The sequence below is a fragment of the Coregonus clupeaformis genome, chromosome 5 (genome assembly GCF_020615455.1).
Source record: "Coregonus clupeaformis isolate EN_2021a chromosome 5, ASM2061545v1, whole genome shotgun sequence".
NCBI classification, from domain to species: Eukaryota; Metazoa; Chordata; class Actinopteri; order Salmoniformes; family Salmonidae; genus Coregonus; species Coregonus clupeaformis.
The window spans coordinates 813,924-837,820 of NC_059196.1; the positions used below are offsets into that span (position 1 = coordinate 813,924).

Genomic DNA, 23,897 nt, shown 5'->3' on the forward strand with positions numbered 1-23,897 from the left:
GTATTTATGAATTAGCGTTAATGAATTGAGCAGGCCTTCCAAAATGTCTATTATCCATCTGTACATGGCAAGTGTGGCTGAAAGGATTTTGTTGATACTCTTGGTGAAGGGAGAAGTTTGGAGCGTTTTTTAAAGACACATCTATCACATCACCTTTTTCTCTATGCCAGGGTTTCCCAAACTCGGTCTTGGGGCCTGCCTGGGTGAACGTTTTGGTATTTGCCTTAGCACTACACAGCTGATTCAAATAATCAAAGCTTGATGATGAGTTGGTTATTTGAATCAGCTGTGTAGTGCTAGGGCAAAAACCAAAACGTGCACCCAGGGGGGCACCAGGACCAAGTTTGGGAAACCCTGCTCTATGCAGTCAACATGAGTTTTAAAAGGAATTTGAAACTGTTTTATGATACTCTTAAACCTGAGTCACCATAAAAACACCAGGCAAAACAAAGAAATGAGCTAACATAACAATGCTGACTGTACACATTAATATTTATATAAATATCTGTACTGATTCATGCTAGCTTTCAAAATAGTTCGTTTATTTTAGTTATTGAACAAAATGACCACTTGTTATGAGTAATAATTTTGCATTACAGTTTAATATATTGTAAATAAATGACTCCAGACTGTAATTTTATTTTCTCTGTGGGTTTTTGTTTGATATTTTCTGCATTGGTGTTTCAGCCTCCAAGCTCTCTTTTCAGACTTAAATATGCACATTAGAAAATAGTCTCGCACTTAACATTTCTGGAGGGCATACTGTGGAAAAAAATGTATGAAAGGAAAATAAAAAATAAATTATGTTCTCTGATGCATCCAATTTGATGTTTTCTGCAGGTTTGAGAAATGTCAACACTATCACTGACTCTGAGGCCTTTCAAAACAGGAACACATGTTCATATTGAATATGGCCTTTATATTGTTTTCAAAGAAATCTGTTCCCTCTCTTGTGTACGTTTTCATGGCAAATGGTTTTCAGTGCGAGGAGAAATGGAGTGATTCACTATACAGCAAAGGAGAGACCCGGCACTATTACATTGTTTAGTCTACCAAGCATAGTGCTTTCTTCATAATCTACAACACAACAGCTATTAGCAGGGAAACCTTGATTACTGTGTGGGAGACGCCACAACCACCACGGAAAATGTCATCAGATTCCACCATTATATGTTAACATTAGACCTACTGTACGTAACTATAGGGGCAAGGCACAGCAGATAGCGGAGTACTGAACTGAACAATTGGAAGCCCATTGTAATTATTTGTACTTCATTACAATTACTGTATGTACCAAAAGATGAAGGTTCCATCCTGGTTAGTGTTTAACAGAATCGTCACCTCCCTATGTAACTAGAAGCACGGCGCAGCAGATAGCCAATTACTGCTATCACCAAGGAACAAAAGGGAAGAAGCCCACTGTAGCATTACATTACTGTATCTCCCAACAGATAACCATTAACGGAAATAATCATCTCCCCTTTCCACCATTATCAAATATGACAGCCACGCCCACATTGCCAAGGTGACCTTTTAATCCTGCACCTTCCAAATACCATTGTTCAGAATCAATACATGTTCTCTACAACAGGGCTACTGCACGCTAGTTTATAAAGTAGCCACTCAATCATGGTCTCTCTCATTGTAGTTTACTATGTTTGAAAAGTGGTCGCACAACGTCCTTCAGCACTAAATGTGATACAACCCTACTATATCGTACTGTACTTTTCATTCACACACATAATTGTCTTTGAAATGCTACAATACATAGCACATAGGATATAACTCTCCATGGACCTATATAGGGGAACACTTTAACTTGATAAAAAAACACTGTGAAGAATGTCAATGAGCAATATTTTTATGATGGGCCTTATTCTATCATAGCACTGTTATATAATTGTCTGGTCTTTGAGAATTGCTGACAAGATAGAAATTGTTCTGGAAATTGCTAGAAGGACATTGGATTTACATTGGGGGAGGAGCAAGATCGAATCTGTCAAGCAGTCAATATTCAATTAAGATGGGGACAGGAGAGTAGGGAATGGAAGGTTAAGATGGGGACAGGAGAGTAGGGAAGGGAAGGTTAAGATGGGGACAGGAGAGTAGGGAAGGGAAGGTTAAGATGGGGACAGGAGAGTAGGGAATGGAAGGTTAAGATGGGGACAGGAGAGTATGGAATGGAAGGTTAAGATGGGGACAGGAGAGTAGGGAATGGAAGGTTAAGATGGGGACAGGAGAGTAGGGAATGGAAGGTTAAGATGGGGACAGGAGAGTAGGGAAGGGAAGGTTAAGATGGGGACAGGAGAGTAGGGAAGGGAAGGTTAAGATGGGGACAGGATAGTAGGGAATGGAAGGTTAAGATGGGGACAGGAGAGTAGGGAATGGAAGGTTAAGATGGGGACAGGAGAGTATGGAATGGAAGGTTAAGATGGGGACAGGAGAGTAGGGAATGGAAGGTTAAGATGGGGACAGGAGAGTAGGGAATAGGGGAGGGAGGGCAGGATAAATAAGAGGAAGGGATAGCGAGGGAAGGAGGGAGGGAGGTTTGGTGGGGAATAGGAGGCGAGCATGGCTCCTACCCTTGGAGGAGGTGACAAGAAGATGTAAAAGCATATAATGCCTTCAGTGTTCTCCCTGTCTCCCGGCAACAGTGCCACCAAGCTCATTACACTTCCAAATGCTGCTACTGTATCCCCTTCCCCCTGGGCCTCCTCGTGACAGGCCCTTGTTTTTTGGCTGACTCGTGACCCCTGCGTCTGAACCCGTGTCACATCAACCACACACTGCCCAGCGCAACTGTCATTTGCTCTGGCATGCAAGCTGTTCGATAATGTTTAATCTTCAACAAGAAGGAAGGAGACAGCCAGGAGGAATAGTACTGTGTGGTCCTGCCTGGTCTGTCTCTGTGTGGTGGTCAGCGTTGTCTGGAAGCAACATAAAACTGTTTAATCAGCTGTCTAATGACATGTCATGCAGTACTTTACATTCGCTATGCAATTTAGTAAGGGAGTAAGGAATGGGATATTGATCGGCCATTTTGCACCATCCAGAGGAGTCCTCAACGCACCATAAACACCAAGATCAATGAATCAATGCACCATCAATACGTACTTGGCCAGTCCTCCTAGTACTTGTTAGGATATTAATCTGAAACTCTCCTTTCCCTATCCATCCCCCCTTCAGGAGTAAACTATGACATCATAACCCCCATGGTTCTCTGAATGCGGCAAAGCAACAGCGTTTAGGCTATATTAGTCAACCTATTCAACATATTCATCAACCTGATGAACAGTGGTTAAATTCAGCCGGGCTCCTGAACCTTGGGTTCAAATTAGGGTTAGGGTTGTGGTTGAGGCTACGTTTAGGGTGAAACTGGGATGTGGACATGAAGCTAGGGTTAGAGTTTGTGGTTGAGGCTGAGGCCAGTGTTAGAGTTGTACTGGGATGTGGACAAGGGTTAGGGTTATGCCCTAATTTTGGCACAACACTAAACCCAGCCTCTACCACAACCCTAACCCCAGCCTCTACCACAACCCTAACCCCAGCCTCTACCACAACCCTAGCCCCAGTCTCTACCACAACCCTAACCCTAACCCCAGCCTCTACCACAACCCTAACCCCAGCCTCTACCACAACCCTAGCCCCAGTCTCTACCACAACCCTAACCCTAAACTCAACCCAAACCCCAACCCTTGCCTTATGTTAAACCCTGTCTCAACCTTAATTCTGACCCTAACCCGCCCAAATAAGGCTCCCCCACCTCCAAATTGTAAATTTAACCCATGCTGACAAACCTTGCTTTATCAAATGAGCTGAATTGAAACATCACCCTTGGGCCAAGAGCAGCAAACAGTGAGTAGAAATTCCCTACCTTTCCCTAGCTTTATATTGTTTTATCCAGGTCCTGTAACTACTGCACCACATTTGGATGTGCATGATTCCTCCCTCTCTATGGTTGCAGGCAGGCAGAATGCCTTGAGTTTTTAGCCTCCCACCACCATCATGCCCTGGAGACCTCTCTGCTCTCCCTTGCCCTCCTGCTTCATCCTCCTTCCCCGTAGGTCCCTAGCAGGGCATGGTGTGTGGATGGTGGATTGTGGATGCCCAAGGGTCCTGCTGCTGCCTAGAGGCTCAGTAACCCAAGGATACTGTTAATCATGGAGACAGGTGGGCCAACCGACACCATGCCTGGAACCTGGAGCTTTGCTTGGAAGACTGAGCTTATGCCAATGCTCACCTCTGGGGTTTTGTGTGGGAGGGGCTTGACCATATGGCAGTGGTTTACCCCAAAAGGACTCTGCTTTTTACATTACAGATAGTGGTGAGGTCATCAAAAGGTCTCAGAAATACTGTATTTACTGCACAGATTTGACAGTATTTAAGATTACAACTTCTCATTGGGACTGTTCCTCAGTTTACATTATGAAACAGCATTTTCTGTTGGTTTGAATTCATTCTGACCTTTTTATGCCATGATCTTCGCAGTGGAGTATCTAACGTTTAATTTCTTTATGGGGAACAAAATATGGATACATTTGCCACACTATGCAACATATTTAGAAGTTACTTTGTTACGAGGTTAATTCAAACTTTGGATTAATTTAACACTTCAATACAATTTAACACTTGATAATGTTGCATTTTAATGTCAAAAACAACAACTGATGACATTAGCCCCAAGCAAGCAGAGTATACTTACCAAACTAATCTTTCAAGTGTTTGTTTATTGAGAAATTGTCACGCCCTGACTCAGGGGACTCTTATATGTTGAGTCAGGGTGTGTATATTCCTTGTTGTGCTTTTTCTATGTGTGGGATCTAGTATGTATAGCTCTATGTTGGCCGGTGTGGTTCCCAATCAGAGGCAGCTGTCGCTCGTTGTCTCTGATTGGGGACCATATTTAGGCAGCCTATTGGCACTGTCTAGTTGTGGGATCTTGTTCCTGGTAAGGTTAGTTGTGTGTCTACCTTAGGACTTCACGTTTCGTTTCCTTTGTTGTTTTGTCGTGTGTTTATAGTTCAATAAACATGTACGCATATCACGCTGCGCCTTGGTCTGACCCGTCATTCAACGAACGTGACAGAAATGAAGACCAGAATGGCCTACCACCCAGAAGGTCATTGTTTTTAAGTGAAGTAGCCCCTGAAACACTCAAACTCCTTTGAATATTAATAGACAAACACAACTGTACGTGCTAAAGGCCAATCACAGCTTATCGTGTGGTAAACACAACAACATTTCCATTTTCATGTGTTTGAACAGCTAAAATGAAAACAAACCAAAATGTAACCAGTCTACAGTATGGATGTCTCATAGCATTCCTTATTTCTCACCATCTGGTCCTCAGTGTGTTGACTGTTTCCAGTTGTCACCTTGATGCTATTTTGATAGCAGGTAATAATGAGGAAGATGCTATCTGTTAGTAATCCAGACAGGTGTCTAGCTACCAAACAACACTTAACATACTGCATGTTGCTATGCACCTTCAGTTGACTACCAACCTTCCTTCCACCACCTGTTTCAGATCCACCTTGGTTCCCGATCCTAACCACCCCTGTGTACCCCTCATTACTCACACCATTCCATTTACCTTGCACAAATTCTTCCAAATCACAGTCGTTTCCATGGCTACGGTGAAAAAGGATTTGCCCTCTTTTTGATTTTCTCTATTTTTGAATTTTTTCTATACTGAATGTTATCAGATCTTCAACCAAAACCTAATATTAGATAAAGGGAACCTGAGTGTACAAAAAAAAAAAAAAAAGATATACTTATTTCATTTGTTTAATAAACATAAAGTTATGCATCACCCATAAGGCACCCCGACCTTCTGCCTCTGTATCTCCGCCATTTCTTAACGCGAATGACGGGGATTTGGGCCTGGTCTCTGGAAAGCAGTATGTCCTCCGCGTCGGACTCATTAAAGAAAAAATTCTGATGTCCAGAAGCTCTTTTCGGTTATAAGAAACGGTAGCAGCAACTTTATGTACAAAATAAGTTGCAAACAATGCAAAAAAACAAACAAGCTCCAGCACCTTTATTATCTCATCACATCCATTCACTAAACCCTAAACCTCAACTAAATCATGTGGAAATTGAGCAAGTTGAGGTGACTCAACTGCTTAGAGTAACCCTGGATTGTAAACTGTCATGGTCAAAACATTGATACAACAGTAGCTAAGATGGGGTATAATAAAGCAATGCTCTACCTTCTTAACAGCACTATCAACAAGGCAGGTCCTACAGGCTCTAGTTTCATCGCACCTGGACTACTGTTCAGTCGTGTGGTCAGGTGCCACAAAAAGGGACTTAGGAAAATTGCAATTGGCTCAGAACAGGGCAGCACGGCTGGCTGTTGGATGTACACAGAGAGCTAATATTAATAATATGCATGTCAATCTCTCCCGACTCAAAGTGGAGGAGAGATTGACTTCATCATTATTTGTATTTGTGAGAGGTATTGACATGTTGAATGCACCGAGCTGTCTGTTTGAACTACTGGCGCACAGCTCGGACACCCATGTATACCCCACAAGACATGCCACAAGAGGTCTCTTCACAGTCCCCAAGTCCAGAACAGACTATGGGAGGCACACAGTACTACATAGAGCCATGACTACATGGAACTCTATTCCACATCAAGTAACTGATGCAAGCAGTAAAATTTGATATAAAAAACAGATAAAAATACACCTTAGGGAACAGCGGGGACTGTGAAGCAACACAAACATAGGCACAGACACATGCATACACACACACGTACACATGGATTTTGTACTGTAGATATGTGGTATTGGTGGAGTAGGGGCCTGAGGGCACACAGTGTGTTGTGAAATCTGTGAATGTATTGTAATGTTTTTTAAATTGTATAAACTGCCTTAATTTTGCTGGAACCCTGGAAGGCAGCAGCTAATGGGGATCCATAATAAATATGAATGCAAATACAAATACCAATGGTCAAGCATGGTGGTGGTAGTATGATGGTTTGGGGATGCTTTGCTGCCTCAGGACCTGGATGACTTGCCATTATTGAACGAACCATGAATTCTGCTCTGTATCAGAGAATTCTACAGGAGAATGTCAGGCCATACGTATATATGAGCTTAAGCTGAAGCGCAGCTGCAGTCATGCAGCAAGACAATGGTCCAAAACACACAATCAAGTCTACATAAAAATGGCTGAAAAGCAACAAATTTGAACTTTTGGAATGGCCTAGTCAAAGTCCAGATCAAATCCCAATTTAGATGTTGTGACAGGATCTGAAACGAGCAGTTCATGCTTGAAAACCCACAAATGTCGCTGAGTTAAAGCAGTTCTGCATGGAAGAGTGGGCCAAAATTCCTCCACAGCTATGTGAGAGACTGATCAACAACCACAGGAAGCTTTTGGTTGGAGTCATTGCAGTTAAAGGTGGCACAACCAGTTATTGAGTGTGAGGGGGCAATTACTTTTTCACACAGGGGCACTGGGTTTTTCATAACTTTGTTTATTAAATAAATTAAATAAGTATGTAATTGTCTTATTTGTTCACTCAGGTTCCCTTTATCTAATATTAGGTTTTGGTTGAAGATCTGATAACATTCAGTATAAAAATATGTAAAAATAGAGAATATCAGAAAGGTGGCAAATACTTTTTCACAGCACTGTACCTAGCACTCACTCTCATAGTTGACAGTCATTTTGTCCTTTCTGTCTCTCTCTCACACGTTTGTTTTTATTCTTAAGACTCTGACACATCTGGGACTATTTAGAAGGCTTGTCACAGATGGGGGCAGATGGAGAGGGAACAGACAAATGAGAGGAAAAAAACTACTGAGTGGAATCTGTGTTATGTTAGTTGTTTTATCTTCCATGGAAGCTGACAGAGCTCTGATTGGTGAAAAATAACAGCCATTGCTCTATTGGCATTGAAGCAGTGGTAGAAAGATATTTGTATATGCAAATCAGAGATGAAAACCTTAAGACCCTTAAGCACATCTTTTCAAATTAATGGCAGGTGTTCAATCTGATAGGAGCAGCATTCTTGCCCTCTGAACCTACCTGGCAGATAGGACAAATAACCCTCCTGAGAGGAGAAAACATTAAAACAGGTCTTGTTTATCTGTTTGTGTTACCACCTTCTAGCAGTGTGGTGATGTGGAAAAAGCTGCTATCAGTGTGAGTTTCCTAACATTCTCCGAGCTACATTTCTTCCTGTTTCTCCATGTCATATCGGCAGCAACAAGGGTGAGCTTCTGGTTCCTCATGGTGGCTTGTCTCCCCTCAGACTACGGTTTCTGTGTTATACTATAACATGGCCTATGTCTGATTACCTGAGGGTAAAGTCTAATTGCCCACTGACAGACCATCATTATCCTTTGACAATCAAGTGCTTAAAGGGATAGTTCAACACTTATTACATTAACTTGTATTTGTGGCACAGCAAGTGTGGCAAGGTCAATTGTACAAAAAAGGCGCTAGGACCCAGAGCCATGAAGCTGGCTATAGAGAAGCAGAAAAAGGGCACTACTTTCAAACGTTACTCTTCTTATTAAGAGCGTATCCCATACAGACATGTTTAGAAATAGATGTTCCAGTGTGTCCTTTCCCCTTGAATATTAGTGGGTGAATATTTGCATTTGCATGTTTAATGATCTTCTAATTCTCTATCAATTCAAAGTCACTTAGAGCCGAGGGACTGTGGTGCGCTGATCTCTCTGTGTCTCGCTGTATCATTTTCTCATTCCCGCTGATGGCTGTGGTTGGCACCCATTGTAACAGGCTGGCTGATTAGTGATTAAAATGTTTACATGGGGAAATAGGTACAGGCAGAGGCACACACGAGCCACTGAAGGCTGCACACTGCACACACACAAACACACAGCTGGCTGCGCAAAGACAAATGGTTCCACGGCTGATGTCTTTTTAACTATGCGCTTCGCTTGAAAAAGGCCTCACTCGGGGGAGTGAGAAGGGGAGAGGTAGTGATGCATAAAATCATACAAGCCAATAAGGGTACCATTTTAAAAGTTGAATACCATTTGTCACAGATTAATGCGTTTACAGTCGTCCAACAATGTTATAGTTGGACTTTAGACTTACCTCTATCAGGTGGCCTCCCATTATGGCCGTCCTCCTAGACTTTGATTGTTGCTTTCATGATATGGTTAGATACTGTATATTTGTTTTGTTATTTTAAACTATTTTTTTATTTGATATTTTATTTTGTGCGCTTTGAGATTATTCTTGTATAATGAAAGCGCTTTACAAATGTAATAAATAATTATTATTATTATTATTATTATTATTATTATTATTATTGGTCTGGTTTGAAATTATGCAGGATGGGTCCCAGGTCTAAGCAGAGGCTATGAGAGTATGATTTACAGAGCAGTATTAACAACACAGCAGGTGAGAGATCAGCTTTAATGAATCATTGAATTGTTTCCACATCTCATTTCAAGGCTCTCGTCCCTACGTCACTTTTCTCAACAATTAGCTAGAAAAGTACGTATTTATTTGCCAGCGGCCATTGTTTGTGTAGGCTTCAGCCACACTGGTATGAAAACCTTCAATATCTTCATTTTGTAAAGGTCTGATTCCTGAGAAAATGGTTAAGGCCATTGCTATCTTCATTCAATTATTCTTTGTGGTTTGGCACATTCAAGTCTTCAATGTTATAGCCAGTGATCCCGATCCTACAGTGCTGACTTGGAGTGGGCTTGGAAGCGTCTGATTCTGAAGGGGGAGAGGTCATAGGAGGGCACTTCTCCCTGGCTCAGTTCACACAGCAGCTTGCCAACGATTGGGCCAAACTTGAACCCGTGACCTGGGGGGAGAACCAATCACAGTGAGTGAGGCAGGTCCTGTTTGAGCCCTGCATGACGGAGCACATAAAAGGGGACAGGAGCCATTGCTCTGACCGTCACAGGGCATCTATTCATTTAAGTGGGCTCAAGCCAGAGATAAATTAAGGAGATTTGTCCCTCCTTTCAGCGATGAGCGTGCCGTGAGCTGTCAGCCTAGGGGTGAGATGAGGAAACAGACGCTCTACTCAGGAGAGGTGTATTCTTCTTGTTGCTATGGGTCTGAGGGAGGAAGGAAAACTCAATGTCAATTGGGCTTAAGAATGCCTTGCTTTAGTTTTCTCTCTGCTTGATAAAGGTCTCAGAGCTCCCGGGCTTTGAAGTCGTAAAAGCCTCAGCGCTATGTGTCCGGGGCTATAGCGAACAAACTGTAGGCCACTCTGACAGTTCGCCACATGCGTTTTTCGTAGGAAGAGGCGAGGGGCCCTCGATGGCAGGCCCAAACCCACTGGGTGCCTTTGTAACCATGGCAACCCCCAGGACTTTCTTTAAAGCACTTGTGCATATGGCCTTTGATACCTCAAGGGGGGGGGGGGGAGTAGCCATGTGCACTGATTGAACATACCACAATGGGCCTCATCCTATTATGGTTACTTTTCCAGATTCCACCACCAAGGGACCAATGGGTTCAGAAGCAAAACACTTATTTAATTCATACTTGTCCCTGTATTGATTATGTGGCTTCTCAAATGTCTTTCTCTAACCCGTGGAGTTAATCCTCCCTGTTATACAGTAGCGCTCTCTCTCTCTCTCACCAGCCAACTGCACTGTGTGCCAGCCAGGTCCTTTAAAAGCAATTACAAGTGGAAATTAATTACACATATAATTACTGTAGGAGGCGGCTATCAGAGCAGATGGAACAGGAGCCAGGAGACCCCAGCCGTCTGCCCTTTGGGACAGGGAGAGGAGAGGACCACCACCCTGCCTCTCGCTCTCCCTCTCACACAGACAGAGAGAGAGCAGACAGAGAGAGAGAGAGAGAGAGAGAGAGAGAGAGAGAGAGAGAGAGGGCCCCTGAGAGCACCACAAACGTTAATTAGTGAATAAAACGGGTCTGGACTCAAAGCTCAATTCTTCACCTTTCACAGCAGGCTTGAAAGACTGTCTAATTAAAAGTTGTCTGACTTTCCCCTGTGTAAGATGTCACTCTAAGACATAGCTACAGCACACAGAGCTGAGGTAGGTTCAGAGGGCTCTGTGATGTTCAGCACCACTCTGGACCTGAGTGTGTGCCAGGTCTCAGTGGTGAAAAACATTTTTAAAGCCAAACTCTTTGGGTTTTGCTCATCCACACACACCCACTGTTATACTGTATGTTGTGAGTGACACTATGGATGTAGCCATGTTGGGGTATGATGTGGAGCTGCGGGGCATGTTATGTTGGGCCACAAAGGCTCAGAGGACAATACACATGTTCAGCACGTACACACCTGAGAAGCCTGCTCCGATGACGATGTTACTGTGAGTGGGATGGTGGGCCAGGACAAAATGGTTGTCTGGCGTGACCTGCAACAGAAAGAGATGGTGAATTGAGAGAGCGAACAAGAGAGGGGGAGGTGATTCAGGCTAAATGTGGCAATAGGATAGGGATGGAGGGAGTGAGCGATAATGGGAGGGAAAGAGAGAAAAAAGATTGAGGGAAACAGCAGCTTGGTGAAAGAAACTCATCTGAGAATAATAAATCCTGTCCATTTTGGCTGCAATCTGTTTGCGGATTGGAGATGACATCCAGTAGTGGAGAGTGGGGTAAGATGAGCAAAAGCCACCCTTGTTTCTAGGAAACATACACAAAATTAATAATTTGACCTAATATTTAGGAAGAGGTCGTCATTTCATGGAGTGTGAAAGAAGAAACCACATGGAAAAAGTGGTGAGCAAATTAGGTCCAAAAAACAGATTTTCATCAAGTCAAATGAATTTATTCTTAGAGGTTTCATGATGCTTGTCCCTAAACCAAAGTAGATAATTTAAAGATTGTTCTATACATCAGTTAGGGTCTCTATAAGCTTCAATATGAGGTTCTAAACCTAGCAAGATAGAGCATCCTTGTAGCTGTGGGCTAATATAGTCAAAATGTTTGCCTTGGGGTAACTTGAATCAATGGTTGAGCCAATGGCAAGATGAGCAAATTGAAGCGTTTTCTTCCCAGGCGTAATGCAAGGCATTATCACTGGGATATGAGGTAACAACAGGGCTTGGCCTATGTAAAAAGTACAAAGTGTTTGTTAGGTGTTAAGGCTGTGTTAAAATATGCTTAACATTATTAAAAGACAAAATGTGATTGTGATGAATTGTGTTTGAAAAATAAAGACAGACATGGTTTTAAAAAGGTATTGGTAATATTTCATTCAGTACATAAATGTGTAGGGGGCTTAATTTACCCTGTCCCATGTCTCAACTTACCCCATACCCGGGGTAGGTTCTGCCAAGAGACCACTTTTTTTGGACAAGCTATGTTTTCAAAACTGTAATGTTTACATGAATTCTGATTATTTCCAGGGATACACAACATCCTGAAATATATGCAGATATCTTTGTTACAAATAATACTATATTTCCCTTGATGGAGTGATGCTGAATGTAAAGAATGGCTCAACTTACCCCACTCTCCCTTACTGTGCTTTAATAATTCTCCAATCAGTAGGCTACTCTGACTACAGCACAGGAATGACATGTGGTGTCCAATGATATTCAGTGTCTGTGATGTTTTCCATTAGTGTTTTAATCCCAAAGGTAATGCAGTCATGCAGCATGTGATGTGATTGGCATGGCAAACAGGACAATGGTTCTCTCTCTGCGTTTTCAACTCCAGAACCACCCTCATCACATTTCTATTCTATACCTTGCCTTGGTGGGAAGATCAAATATTAAAATAGGCTTTTTTTAGATTATAAATACAGTGAGGGAATTAAGTATTTGATCCCCTGCTGATTTTGTACGTTTGCCCACTGACAAAGACATGATCAGTCTATAATTTTAATGGTAGGTTTATTTGAACAGTGAGAGACAGAATAACAACAAAAAAATCCAGAAAAACGCATGTCAAAAATGTTATAAATTGATTTGCATTTTAATGAGGGAAATAAGTATTTGACCCCTCTGCAAAACATGACTTAGTACCTGGTGGCAAAACCCTTGTTGGCAATCACAGAGGTCAGACGTTTCTTGTAGTTGGCCACCAGGTTTGCACACATCTCAGGAGGGATTTTGTCCCACTCCTCTTTGCAAATCTTCTCCAAGTCATTAAGGTTTCGAGGCTGACGTTTAGCAACTCGAACCTTCAGCTCCCTCCACAGATTTTCTATGGGATTAAGGTCTGGAGACTGGCTAGGCCACAACATGACCTTAATGTGCTTCTTCTTGAGCCACTCCTTTGTTGCCTTGGCCGTGTGTTTTGGGTCATTGTCATGCTGGAATACCCATCCACGACCCATTTTCAATGCCCTGGCTGAGGGAAGGAGGTTCTCACCCAAGATTTGACGGTACATGGCCCCGTCCATCGTTCCTTTGATGCGGTGAAGTTGTCCCCTTAGCAGAAATCCCCCCCCCCCAAAGCATAATGTTTCCACCTCCATGTTTGATGGTGGGGATGGTGTTCTTGGGGTCATAGGCAGCATTCCTCCTCCTCCAAACATGGCGAGTTGAGTTGATGCCAAAGAGCTCCATTTTGGTCTCATCTGACCACAACACTTTCACCCAGTTCTCCTCTGAATCATTCAGATGTTCATTGGCAAACTTCAGACGGCCCTGTATATGTGCTTTCTTGAGCAGGGGGACCTTGCGGGCGCTGCAGGATTTCAGTCCTTCACGGCGTAGTGTGTTACCAATTGTTTTCTTGGTGACTATGGTCCCAGCTGCCTTGAGATCATTGACAAGATCCTCCCGTGTAGTTCTGGGCTGATTCCTCACCGTTCTCATGATCATTGCAACTCCACGAGGTGAGATCTTGCATGGAGCCCCAGGCCGAGGGAGATTGACAGTTATTTTGTCTTTCTTCCATTTGCGAATAATCGCACCAACTGTTGTCACCTTCTTACCAAGCTGCTTGGTGATGGTCTTGTAGCCCATTCCAGCCTTGTGTAGGTCTACAATCTTGTCCCTGACATCCTTGGAGAGCTCTTTGGTCTTGGCCATGGTGGAGAGTTTGGAATCTGATTGATTGATTGCTTCTGTGGACAGGTGTCTTTTATACAGGTAACAAGCTGAGATTAGGAGCACTCCCTTTAAGAGTGTGCTCCTAATCTCAGCTCGTTACCTGTATAAAAGACATCTGGGAGCCAGAAATCTTTCTGATTGAGAGGGGGTCAAATATTTATTTCCCTCATTAAAATGCAATCAATTTATAACATTTTTGACATGATTTTTTTTTTGTTATTCTGTCTCTCACTGTTCAAATAAACCTACCATTAAAATTATAGACTGATCATTTATTTGTCAGTGGGCAAACGTACAAAATCAGCAGGGGATCAAATACTTTTTTCCCACACTGTAATTAAGCCTAACTGAAAGGATGATGTTACACTGATTCAGAGTAAATTGCCATTGTGGATCAATTTAATATGGCCATTACTAGGACAGAGTAAGCAGCAGAGATGTTAACATGATGTACATGCAGCTCTGAGACTGGTAATACTCACTGTGTACATGCAGCTCTGAGACTGTTAATACTCACTGTGTACATGCAGCTCTGAGATTGGTAATACTCACTGTGTACATGCAGCTCTGAGAGTATTAATACTCACTGTGTACATGTAACTCTGAGACTGTTAATACTCACTGTGTACATGCAGCTTTGAAACGGTTAATACTCACTGTGTACATGCAGCTCTGAGAGTATTAATAATCACTGCGTACATGCAACTCAGAGTATTAATACTCACTGTGTACATGCTTCTCTGAGACTGGTAATACTCACTGTGTACATGCAGCTCTGAGACTGGTAATACTCACTGTGTACATGCAGCTCTGAGATTGGTAATACTCACTGTGTACATGCAGCTCTGAGATTGGTAATACTCACTGTCTACATGCAGTTCTGAGATTGGTAATACTCACTGTGTACATGCAGCTCTGAGACTGGTAATACTCACTGTGTACATGCAGCTCTGAGATTGGTAATACTCACTGTGTACATACAGCTCTGAGACTGGTAATACTCACTGTGTACATGCAGCTCTGAGATTGGTAATACTCACTGTGTACATGCAGCTCTGAGAGTATTAATACTCACTGTGTACATGTAACTCTGAGACTGTTAATACTCACTGTGTACATGTAACTCTGAGACTGGTAATACTCACTGTGTACATGCAGCTCTGAGACTGGTAATACTCACTGTGTACATGCAGCTCTGAGATTGGTAATACTCACTGTGTACATGCAGCTCTGAGAGTATTAATACTCAATGTGTACATGCAGCTCTGATAGTATTAATACTCACTGTGTACATGTAACTCTGAGACTGTTAATACTCACTGTGTACATGCAGCTTTGAAACTGTTAATACTCACTGTGTACATGCAGCTCTGAGAGTATTAATAATCACTGCGTACATGCAACTCAGAGTATTAATACTCACTGTGTACATGCTTCTCTGAGACTGGTAATACTCACTGTGTACATGCAGCTCTGAGACTGGTAATACTCACTGTGTACATGCTTCTCTGAGACTGGCAATACTCACTGTGTACATGCTTCTCTGAGACTGGTAATACTCACTGTGTACATACAGCTCTGAGAGTTTTAATACTCACTTTGTACATGCAGCTCTGAGACTGGTAATACTCACTGTCTACATGCAGCTCTGAGACTGGTAATACTCACTGTGTACATGCAGCTCTCCACCACAGCAGGGATGGGCACCAGGCCAGGGAAGCAGCGGATGATGTAGCGCTGTAGGATGTCTATGTCCCCCCTCTCTGTCTGTCTGTCCCTCTCGTCAGGGTCCGTCTCAGGGCCCTTGTGGCAGCAAATCTTCGAAAACAGAGAACAAAAATAACATCAACTGACCTTTAATTCAGTTCAATACAGTTTGTTTACATAGAGTCTAAGTGCACTTACCAGGAACATTGACTGTAGGCAGAACAGTATAACGCCTATATAATGTAAATACAATGTTCTATGACGTGTGGCCACATTTTATTTTGGAAGGTAATTAAGTGTGGCAACATTTTATTTAGCATTAGCCATCTATCTACAGTACATGGGTTACAAAGCACTGTTGACTACACCACAGAGTGAATAATGTGATGTGGCACAGCCATCTGTCCCTCTCCTTTGCCTGCATGTTGGGTGCTGCTATTACTCTCCCAACTCCTGCTGACTCGCCATCATGCTGAAAATAGAGATGGAATAGAAAATGGAAGCGCAACACAGTCAACATTCCGCTGTGATTATGTATCCGGAAGTGTTGGCGAACTTTGGAAGCAGACAGTGTTGCTGCCCTACTTCTGAGCTCAGCAAAAGTTTAATGTATTTCTATTTAAATTCGACACAATAAGACCAGGAAACAGTGTAATGGAGGTGGTTTGGTGAACTATGCTTGTGTGTTTAGTAACCTTGCTTGAGACCTAAAGCAAATGCATCACTGAATCCTGTGTGGAACATTATGTTATCTAAAAGCCCAAACCTTCATCAGGCCTGGGTATTCATTGGATGGGAGGCCGTAGATGTAATGCTTAGCCTCCTCTGACTCCAGCTGGATGAAGCAGGGGAAGCGGTGCTGGACGTTGTAGGAGCCAGGGACCTTTTCCCTCCAGTAGCACACATTCATCTTTATCACCTAGTTAATCAGGGGAGCAACAGACAGACAGATAGACAGATAGACAGACAGACAGGACGGACGTGGGGCCCAAGCATAGGCCTCCATAGAAATGATTCTGGGTTTGATTAGGGATTTGATTAAAGAAGATCCTTGCACTTGGGAATATGTTTCCCTCCCCCCTCCACCTCACCTCCCTCTACAGTGGGGAAAAAAAGTATTTAGTCAGCCACCAATTGTGCAAGTTCTCCCACTTAAAAAGATGAGAGAGGCCTGTAATTTTCATCATAGGTACACGTCAACTATGACAGACAAAATGAGGGAAAAAAATCCAGAAAATCACATTGTAGGATTTTTTTATGAATTTATTTGCAAATTATGGTGGAAAATAAGTATTTGGTCAATAACAAAAGTTTCTCAATACTTTGTTATATACCCTTTGTTGGCAATGACACAGGTCAAACATTTTCTGTAAGTCTTCACAAGGTTTTCACACACTGTTGCTGGTATTTTGGCCCATTCCTCCATGCAGATCTCCTCTAGAACAGTGATGTTTTGGGGCTGTCGCTGGGCAACACAGACTTTCAACTCCCTCCAAAGATTTTCTATGGGGTTGAGATCTGGAGACTGGTTAGGCCACTCCAGGACCTTGAAATGCTTCTTACGAAGCCACTCCTTCGTTGCCCGGGCGGTGTGTTTGGGATCATTGTCATGCTGAAAGACCCAGCCACGTTTCATCTTCAATGCCCTTGCTGATGGAAGGAGGTTTTCACTCAAAATCTCACGATACATGGCCCCATTCATTCTTTCCTTTACACGGATCAGTCGTCCTGGTCCCTTTGCAGAAAAACAGCCCCAAAGCATGATGTTTCCACCCCCATGCTTCACAGTAGGTATGGTGTTCTTTGGATGCAACTCAGCATTCTTTGTCCTCCAAACACGACGAGTTGAGTTTTTACCAAAAAGTTATATTTTGGTTTCATCTGACCATATGACATTCTCCCAATCCTCCTCTGGATCATCCAAATGCACTCTAGCAAACTTCAGACGGGCCTGGACATGTACTGGCTTAAGCAGGGGGACATGTCTTGCACTGCAGGATTTGAGTCCCTGGCGGCGTAGTGTGTTACTGATGGTAGGCTTTGTTACTTTGGTCCCAGCTCTCTGCAGGTCATTCACTAGGTCCCCCCCGTGTGGTTCTGGGATTTTTGCTCACCGTTCTTGTGATCATTTTGACCCCACGGGGTGAGATCTTGCGTGGAGCCCCAGATCGAGGGAGATTATCAGTGGTCTTGTATGTCTTCCATTTCCTAATAATTGCTCCCACAGTTGATTTCTTCAAACCAAGCTGATTACCTATTGCAGATTCAGTCTTCCCAGCCTGGTGCAGGTCTACAATTTTGTTTCTGGTGTCCTTTGACAGCTCTTTGCTCTTGGCCATAGTGGAGTTCGGAGTGTGACTGTTTGAGGTTGTGGACAGGTGTCTTTTATACTGATAACAAGTTCAAACAGGTGCCATTAATACAGGTAACGAGTGGAGGACAGAGGAGCCTCTTAAAGAAGAAGTTACAGGTCTGTGAGAGCCAGAAATCTTGCTTGTTTGTAGGTGACCAAATACTTATTTTCCACCATAATTTGCAAATAAATTCATTAAAAATCCTACAATGTGATTTTCTGGATTTTTTTTCCTCAATTTGTCTGTCATAGTTGACGTGTACCTATGATGAAAATTACAGGCCTCTCTCATCTTTTTAAGTGGAAGAACTTGCACAATTGGTGGCTGACTAAATACTTTTTTTCCCCACTGTATGTGATGAGGTGGTGTTGAAGGAGTCAGGCGCAGGAGGGTAAATCACAGAATAACAGGCTTTAATCCGCAAAATACAGGTTTACGCAGAAATGCGTCAAACACACTCCAGGGCACAAAACAGGCGCACTGGAAAATACAGGGCACACGGGAAAATCTCCCGTCTATACAAAATACACGATCTCCATCGAGCTTCACTAACCTCCCCAATTAACAATCACCCACACAGACAAGGAAGCAGAGGGAACACTTATACAATGACTAATGAGGGATAAGGACCAGGTGTGTGTGATTGAAGACAAGACAAATGGAGTGATGATAAATGGATCGGCAGTAGCTAGTAAGCCGGTGACGCCGAATGCCGACACCTGCCCGAACAAGGAGGGGAGGCAGCCTCGGCGGAAGTCGTGACACTCTAGCTACCCATTACCATCGTTGTATCTAATCCAACTGCAACAGTAGCGGTGGTGTAGCGGAAGCTAGAATGGGGATTTAATTAAATGCATACACACTCATACAAATCACATCTTCCCAGCATGTGGTAATAAGGATACAATGTTCGCTAGCTTTCAGTTTAAAGAGAGAGAGAGAGAGAGAGAGAGAGAGAGAGAGAGAGAGAGAGAGAGAGAGAGAGAGAGAGAGAGAGAGAGAGAGAGAGAGAGAGAGAGAGGAGAGAGAGAGAGAGAGAGAGAGAGAGAGAGAGAGAGAGAGAGAGAGAGAGAGAGAGAGAGAGAGGGAGAGAGAGACAGAGAGAGACAGAGAGAGAGAGAGAGAGAGAGAGAGGGGAGAGAGAGAGAGACAGAGAGACAGAGAGAGAGAGAGAGAGAGAGAGAGAGAGAGAGAGAGAGAGAGAGAGAGAGAGAGAGAGAGAGAGAGAGAGAGAGAGAGAGAGAGAGAGAGAGAGAGAGAGAGAGAGAGAGCAGTATTTGAGGCAAACTCATACCTCATACTTTCTCTATGTGCTCACTCAGGCATGGCTTCCATGGGCCCCTCTCGCTATCCTGAATAATGCAATTCCAATACCAACTCCAATTCTCAACTTAAATAACGCCCAGTATTTTTTCATCAGCTTTTCATTTGGGTGGGTGACATATTATGAGATTGCTTGGCAGGATCCGTCCCTACCACCCTGTGTAAAAGATAGTCTGGGAATGGTTGTTTTGTTTATTCCTCATAGTAGATTGAGTGTTCCGCCAGCAGTGGGCTGCAGACTCTCCCTCTTGGTTTGCTGTGAACCAACCAGAGCAATGGCGAGTCATTGCTCCCTGCTTATAGCCTGTGGGAGGGAGGCTATATTTAGGGAGATTGGACTTGTTTTTTGACCTGGGGTTGGACAAAATGTTGCCCTTCTCTACTAACATTAATGATGTGATGGGGTAAGGGTTTTATGGTAACATGCTGAACTCTGGAATAGAGCTTTAAATCCTTTCTGCTTTAAATCCTTTCTTTAAAACCTTTCTTTTGGTTTCCGAGCTGGTCATGGGTGCACTTCAGCCACGCTCAAGGTCCTAAACAATATTATAACCGCGATCGATAATAGACAGTACTGTGCAGCCGTCTTCATCGACCTGGCCAAGGCTTTCGACTGTCAACCACCGCATTCTTATTGGCAGACTAAATAGCCTTGGTTTCTCAAATGACTGCCTCGCCTGGTTCACCAACTACTTCTCAGATAGAGTTCAATGTGTCAAATCGGAGGGCCTGTTGTCTGGACCTATGGCAGTCTCTATGGGGGTGCCACAGGGTTCAATTCTTGGGCCGACTCTTTTCTCTGTGTATATCAATGATGTTGCTCTTGCTGCTGGTGACTCTCAGATCCACCTCTACGCAGACGACACCATTTTGTATACATCTGGCCCTTCATTGGACACTGTGTTAACAAACCTCCAAACGAGCTTCAATGCCATACAACACTCCTTCAGTAGCCTCCAACTGCTCTTAAACACTAGTAAAACTAAATGCATGCTCTTCAATCGAACACTGCTGGCACCCGCCCACCCGACTAGAATCACTACTCTCGACGGGTCTGACCTAGAGTATGTGGACAACTACAAATACCTAGGTGTCTGGTTAGCCTGTAAACTCTCCTTCCAGACTCACATTAAGAATCTCCAATCCAAAGTTAAATCTAGAATCGGCTTCCTATTTCGCAACAAAGCCTCCTTCACTCATGCTGCCAAACATGCCCTCGTAAAACTGACTATCCTACCGATCCTTGACTTCGGCGATGTCATTTACAAAATAGCCTCCAACACTCTACTCAGCAAATTGGATGTAGTCTTTCACAGTGCCATCCGTTTTGTCTCCAATGCCCCATACACTACCCACCACTGTGACCTGTACGCTCTTGTTGGCTGGTCCTCACTACATGTTCATCGTCAAACCCACTGGCTCCAGGCCATCTATAAATCACTGCTAGGCAAATCCCCGCCTTATCTTAGCTCATTGGTCACCATAGCAGCACCCACCCGTAGTCTGCGCTCCAGCAGCTATATCTCACTGGTCATCCCCAAAGCCAACACCTCCTTTGGCCGCCTTTCCTTCCAGTTCTCTGCTGCCAATGACTGGAACGAATTGCAAACATCTCTGAAGCTGGAGACTCTTATCTCCCTCACTAACTTTAAGCATCAGTTGTCAGAGCACCTTACCGATCACTGCACCTGTACACAGCCCATCTGAAATTAGCCCACCCAACTACCTCATCCCTATATTGTTATTTATTTTGCTCTTTTGCACCCCAGTATCTCTATTTGCACATAATCTCTTGCACATCTAGCATTCCAGTGTTAATACTAATTGTAATTATTTTGCACTATAGCCTATTTATTGCCTTACCTCCATAACTTGCTACATTTGCACACACTGTATATATATTTTCTGTTGTATTTTTTAACTTTATGTTTTTTTACCCCATATGTAACTCTGTGTTGTTGTTTTTATCGCACTGCTTTGCTTTATCTTGGCCAGGTTGCAGTTGTAAATGAGAACTTGTTCTCAACTGGCTTACCTGGTTAAATAAAGGTGAAATAAAAATAAATTAAAAAAATTACATCTTGTGTTGTCAAATACATGCACCGTAAATCTTGATTGCAAGTGGCATATTGTCTATTTGTATTTGAGTGCATAACATGTGTGACAGTGTGGTTAATATGAGTGACAGTGCGGTTTGACCATATCAAAGATATGGAGCATATCATAGCATGCCTGGTGTGACAATAGTGGACTGCATTCCACTGGAGTGCATTGGAGTGTGAGCTCATGTTAGAGTTGACTGGTTCTAAGCTAAGGATCCTGGGACTAAACACCTCCCTTTGCAACTGGATCCTGGACTTCCTGACGGGCCACCCCCAGGTGGTAAGGGTAGGTAAAAACACATCTGCCACACTGATCCTCAACACGGGGGCCCCTCAGGGGTGCGTGCTCAGTCCCCTTCTGTACTCTCTGTTCACCCATGACTGCATGGCCAGGCACGACTCCAACACCATCATTAAGTTTGCAGACGACACAACAGTGGTAGGCCTGATCACCGACAACGATGAGACAGCTGTAGTGTATGGAAATTATGACTGTTTTAAATGTTTTTCATGAAGAAATGGAATGTTGGTTATGTTAGTATCAAAAGGCAATGTTTAGTATAATGTAACATATAATAGACAGGAAGTGTATTGTAAAACTGGCCAGAAGAGGGAGCCCATCTTGTTGCATTGGTTATAAATAGGGGCACACGAAGAAGATAGGACAGAGCAGACATTAGAATTGGAGGACACTGCTCTCCGGGTGTCATGTCACCTGTTACTCATGCTGAAGCTTGTGATCTGAATAAACCTTATGATCAACGTTCAGTATGAGCGGACTCCTTTTGTTCATCAGCAAGGACGACCACCATTCATCATATACGACACAGCCTATAGGGAGGAGGTCAGAGATCTGGCCGTGTGGTGCCAGGACAACAACCTCTCCCTCAACGTGACCAAGACAAAGGAGATGATTGTGGACTACAGGAAAAAAAAGAGGACTGAGCACGCCCCCATTCTCATCGACGGGGCTGTAGTGGAACAGGTTGAGAGCTTCAAGTTCCTTGGTGTCCACATCACCAACGAACTATCATGGTCCAAACACACCAAGACAGTCGTGAAGAGGGCACGACAAAGCCTATTCCCCCTCAGGAGACTGAAAAGATTTGGCATGGGTCCTCAGATCCTCAAAAAATTCTACAGCTGCACCATCGAGAGCATCCTGACTGGTTGCATCACCGCCTGGTATGGCAACTGCTTGGCCTCCGACCGCAAGGCACTACAGAGGGTAGTGCGTACGGCCCAGTACATCACTGGGGCCAAGCTTCCTGCCATCCAGGAACTCTATACCAGGCGGTGTCAGAGGAAGGCCCTCAAAATTGTCAAAGACTCCAGCCACCCTAGTCATAGACTGTTCTCCCTGCTACCGCACGGCAAGCGGTACCGGAGTGCCAAGTCTAGGTCCAAAAGACTTCTCAACAGCTTTTACCCCCAAGCCATAAGACTCCTGAACAGCTAATCATGGACTATTTGCAGTGCCCCCCCACCCCATCCTTTTTACGCTGCTGCTACTCTGTTAATTATTTATGCATAGTCACTTTAACTCTACCCACATGTACATATTACTTCAACTATCTCAACTAGCCGGTGCCCCCGCACATTGACTCTGCACCGGTACCCCCCTGTATATATAGCCTCCCTACTGTTATTTTATTTTACTTCTGCTCTTTACTTCTGTTATTTTATTTTACTTCTGCTCTTTTTTTCTCAACACTTTTTTTGTTGTTGTTTTATTTTTACTTTTTTTGTTAAAATAAATGCACTGTTGGTTAAGGGCTGTAAGTAAGCATTTCACTGTAATGTCTGCACCTGTTGTATTCGGCGCATGTGACCAATACAATTTGATTTGATTTGATTTGATTCTACAGTGAGTAGCCTACCTGCAGTGGTAGCTGAAGGCTCTGTACACCCCGCTGACTGTCGTCACGGTTACCACAGAGCCCGGTATGATGACAGTCACCTTCTGTCTGTCCTTAATCACACCCCCAGTTTTTGGAACTGTCCCTGGTGATGGAGAGAGAGAATGGTTACTGTAGTGTGAGGTACGCAAGGTGTGTTCAAAATGAATGAGACCAAACTGACACAGAGGAACCTTAGTAACTAAAGTGGAATAGTATCAAGCAGGTAACGTGTAAATAAATGAAAGTGCAAGTGAAGTTTACGGTCCATATAAGCATCCCAGGCACAACAAATCCTGAGGTGAACTTCTCCATCATCGAGGGTTTGTTAAAGTTGAATAGGAAGGGAGGGGAATGTGGATGTCTAGGCAGGTAATAGAGAACCAACCAAGGGGCAGGGCAGCTGAAACCGGAATGAAGCAGTCTTAATATCTACTAGATTAGAGTGCAGGTTAGTGACCTGCGAACCTCTTTGAGCTTGTGAGATACAGCCTATCTGCTGAGTGTGAT

At 43.5% G+C, this 23,897-nt stretch overlaps 1 protein-coding gene across 2 annotated transcripts; it reads right to left on the reverse strand.

Moving 5' to 3' along the window:
* Positions 1–9,394: 9,394 nt before the first annotated feature.
* Positions 9,395–23,487, reverse strand: LOC121567026 (peroxisomal sarcosine oxidase-like). 2 transcript variants are annotated; one of them, XM_041876964.1, is made up of 5 exons: positions 23,370–23,487; positions 16,477–16,629; positions 15,672–15,821; positions 11,279–11,354; positions 9,395–9,811 (listed from the first exon to the last, which is right to left on the reverse strand). In XM_041876964.1, the coding sequence occupies exons 2-5, from the start codon at positions 16,618–16,620 to the stop codon at positions 9,681–9,683; spliced, it is 501 nt and encodes a 166-aa protein (XP_041732898.1). In that variant the 5' UTR covers positions 16,621–16,629; positions 23,370–23,487; the 3' UTR covers positions 9,395–9,680. The 2 variants fall into 2 exon arrangements, with proteins under 2 accessions (XP_041732898.1, XP_041732900.1); XM_041876966.2 differs by having other exon boundaries at positions 9,721–10,070.
* Between the last annotated feature and the right edge of the window lie 410 nt (positions 23,488–23,897).